The sequence below is a fragment of the Lolium perenne genome, chromosome 3 (genome assembly GCF_019359855.2).
Source record: "Lolium perenne isolate Kyuss_39 chromosome 3, Kyuss_2.0, whole genome shotgun sequence".
Taxonomy (NCBI): Eukaryota; Viridiplantae; Streptophyta; class Magnoliopsida; order Poales; family Poaceae; genus Lolium; species Lolium perenne.
The window spans coordinates 246,346,109-246,349,702 of NC_067246.2; the positions used below are offsets into that span (position 1 = coordinate 246,346,109).

A 3,594-nucleotide genomic window follows, 5' to 3' on the forward strand; every position below is an offset into this window, starting at 1 on the left:
CTGTGATGGCCCGTATGAGCAAGGCATTCAGAGTCGAGAGCATACGGGCTAATGTATCTGTTGCCCGAATAAAGGATTATGCATCTCGGTGTTCGTATTAAGTTTAGGGCCTGCATTCACTTGCAGATGCTGGTATTGCGTGATGTGTTGCAGTGGCCGTTCTTTATCTCACTTTGGTGAGCAGGTTAATGTGCATCTCCTGTTACTCGGATGGACTGACGGCGCTGTCGTATGGTGCGGCACTGTTGCTGTGCTCATACGGCGGGCACACCGCAGACCGCACCGGCTGCAAGCCGGCAGATACACCGTCAGAGTATGCCACGCGCGTCGTGTTCCCCGGTCTGACGGGCTCGCTCCAAGCTTCCCAAGCCAACCCGTCGCCCGCGCAGCCTCCTGTCCCGGAACAAGATCCTCTGACTTACTCCCGCAAACTGCAAAGGGACGTTCTGGGTTGTAGTCCGTCTGATCGCATCCGACGGCAGGATATCCAAACCTCTCAATACACAGCGATATAATAGAACTTGGCCCAAAAGCCCACTTGGACGAACGGGTTGAGAAAAAGAAGCTCTCGGTCTCAAAAAAAAAACCTCCCGTCTAATTCCCCAATTCCCCTTCACTCGGCATCCTCCCGGAAGCTCGCCGGCACGCCCAGCTGTCGACCACGCCGTCGCTGCTGCTCCCAACCAGCGCCCATGCCGTCCTTGTCGCGGCGCTCGACCTCTGCGCTGCCGGTGCTCCGGCGCACGCCGGCCTAATCCTCCAAAAGGAGGAGCCCGTGTCGGTCAGGTCACCATGCTCGACCTCTGTGATGCCGCTTGCCTGGCGCACAGGGCCGCGTCCTCCAAGCAGAGGAGAAGGACTGGTGTCATCCTAGTCGCCGACCACAGCCTCTGTTGCCGTCGCTGTTGCGCATGCTGGCCGCGTCCCCCAAACTGGTGTTGCTGTACAGTTCTTGTATATGTGTAGAACTGCAAAAGATTGATGTACAGTTCCTGGATATGTGTAGAACTGCAAAAGATTGTAAAGTCAAAATGCTATGAATAAATGATGTTCAGTGATTGCTCTTCTTGCAGTAAATTTGTGCAAGTAAACTCTGAACTGAATGTCAACCAGTTGTTGCTCCTCACTTTCAGAACTACATCAACGCACTAGTGAACAGGGGCAACACAGAATCACAAACAACATAAAATTGGTGTTTGCAACTAGTACAACAAAAGATGATGCATACAAAAGTTATAATTGTCCGAAACAGAAAGATTTCACCAGAGCCCAATAAAAGCATCATCTGTGATTGGTCCCTGTAAATTAAATAAACAAGTGAGATTTTATAAACAGCTATGATCTCTACATTTGTAATATAACTATATTAACAAGATTACCGTTAATAATTGAGTGAAGCTAAGATTGGCATTGTAAACTTCAGATTCCTTCCCTTTGCCACTAGAAAGACTATCATTTGTCCCTTTGCCACTAGAAACACTATCATTTGCAACTTGTTCTTGTGCATGTGCTTGGGATTGTGCTTGTGCACTGCCACTACTTGCCTCCTCCCCAACCTCTTCAATCTGTAATGAAAAAAATAGGAGGGTTATGACAGACAAAATCATAACATTGAAAATGCTCTTTTATTTAGCAACGTACCTTTTCCCTCTTTTTTCTAATCTTGTGCTTCTTATCGAGCCAAGTTCTCTTTCGTTTTGAAGTTTTTGTTTCGACCACCTTTTTCTTTAGGCGTGCATTAGTTAACACGTCATCTGGTGGGCTAGCATCTGTGGGAATTGCATTAGTTAACAGTGATCTTTCATATTCACCTTGAAAAGCTTCAAATATACCAGGTGTATAGAGCTTGCTAGCCTGCACCAACATAGGTGGTGGTCTCCTCATACATAGTTTAGGCAACTTTTTCCTCGAGTCAAATTCTGAATTCAGTTCGGTATTCCTTTTTCCTTGCACCACCCTGTCAAAATGCTTAAAAAACCGGTTGATATCAAAATCAGATTTGAAATGAATTTTCAAGTCGTTGTTTAGACTCTCACTCAATTGTGTGCTTCTCATTCCTAATGTGAAGACATCCTTCATATAACATTCCGACCATTTTTCTTTACACTTATATATGCTATCCAACCAAGTTTGCTTGCTCACCTTTTTCCTCATCAGGTCAAACTTTTGTTCAAATTCTGCAATATCTTCATACTCAAACATGCAAGCACTAAAATCCGTTAGAACGCTTGTTTCTTCATTCTCCTTTCTTTTCTTTTCTTCATTTTTCTCTTTCTTCTTATCTTTTTTCTTCTCCTTTTTATTATCTTCATCCTTCTCTTCATGTAGATGCTTGGCAGCATTTTGCATAATGTGAAAGGTGCATAATCCATGCCATGCTTCTTTAAACACTTCTCCAACTGCCTTTCCCATTGCAGCATCTTGATCTGTATAGAATGTTTTAGGAACCTGTCCTTTATGAGCATTTAAAAAGGCCTCAAACAACCACTTGAAGGATGCAAAGGTTTCATCATACATGAGAGCAGCACCAAAAACTACGGTTTCTCTAAAGTGATTGAATCCGACAAAAACACCAAAGGGCCTGCTCTCCTTGTTTGTTCCAAAAGTAGTGTCGAAACTAACAACATCACCAAAATGTGCATATTCCATGATCATTTTAGCATCAACCCAAAATATGTTTGCTATTTGCTCTTCACAATCCATTTGCAATGCATATTGGAATGATGGGTTTTCAGCAATCTTATCTTGAAAATACTTAAGCATGCTACCTGCTTGGCCATATGCCATTTCTCGTTGGCGCTTCGTCCGCAAATAATTCTTGTGATCACGGAGGGTATAGCTCAGATTGGGCCGTCCACCAACTTGGCGACTTGCCAACTCATGTGCGGATTTTGGCCCAATACCTGCATCATCTGCCATTCCAATTTCAAAAGCTTGTAACTCTGAAATTTTCCTTTGTGACACCATTAAGTGTAAAGTTTCTGGCAGGTGTAGTGTGTGATTGTGTTCCAAAACCACCTCTGACACTATGAGACTTCCATTCTTTCGATCCGTTTTAACATTCATGCAATCGGTTCTAGTTTCAGCTCGAGGGAACTTGGTTAAATGATCCCTTTTGTCTTCAGATCGAAGACCCTCATTTGCACAAACAAATTTACATGATGTAACCTTGCCATCGGATGGCCTTTTGTTTGTATACCTCTTCCTGACCTCAAAGCCTTTCTGCCCACTATAGCTCAGCCAAAATGCCCAAGCTTCATCTGAATTTTTAAATTCCATGCCAACATGAGGTACCAAACAAGGTAGTACAACTCTGCAATGTTGAAAAATTTGATAAGCGTGAGAATTGTGCAAATGCAAGAAAATGTTGGAAACACTAGTGTAGGATAAGGAGTTACCGATTAAAATCAGGATCATGGTCCAATGTGTGCGTCTCTTTTTCCATCTGAGTTTCTTCTTCCATGTAATATGCACCAGAGCTTCTCAAACCTGGGGAGCAAGCCACACTTAAAACTGAATCAACCTCCAAACCATCTAACAATGGCCCTTAAAAGACAGTTGGACATAATCTGGTTTGGGATTAAACTGTTCCTC

The 3,594-nt window shown here is 43.7% G+C and overlaps 1 protein-coding gene across 1 annotated transcript; it reads right to left on the minus strand.

Moving 5' to 3' along the window:
- Positions 1–613: 613 nt before the first annotated feature.
- On the minus strand, positions 614–3,303 carry LOC139838131 (protein FAR1-RELATED SEQUENCE 5-like). Its single transcript, XM_071827486.1, has 5 exons — positions 1,642–3,303; positions 1,380–1,565; positions 1,264–1,298; positions 948–1,008; positions 614–751 (listed from the first exon to the last, which is right to left on the minus strand). Exons 1-5 carry the CDS (start codon positions 3,277–3,279, stop codon positions 614–616), a joined length of 2,058 nt encoding a protein of 685 aa, XP_071683587.1. The 5' UTR covers positions 3,280–3,303.
- Positions 3,304–3,594: the final 291 nt, after the last annotated feature.

Bases quoted from the DNA above. Each gene is read 5' to 3' on its own strand.
- LOC139838131 (XM_071827486.1), bottom strand. From the start codon at position 3,279: ATGGAATTTAAAAATTCAGATGAAGCTTGGGCATTTTGGCTGAGCTAT. The intron at 1,299-1,379 runs GTAATCTTGTTA...TTTAATTTACAG, and splicing joins GCTTCACTCAATTATTAACG to GGACCAATCACAGATGATGC. The intron at 1,009-1,263 runs GTGAAATCTTTC...AATCTTTTGCAG, and splicing joins GATGCTTTTATTGGGCTCTG to TTCTACACATATCCAGGAAC.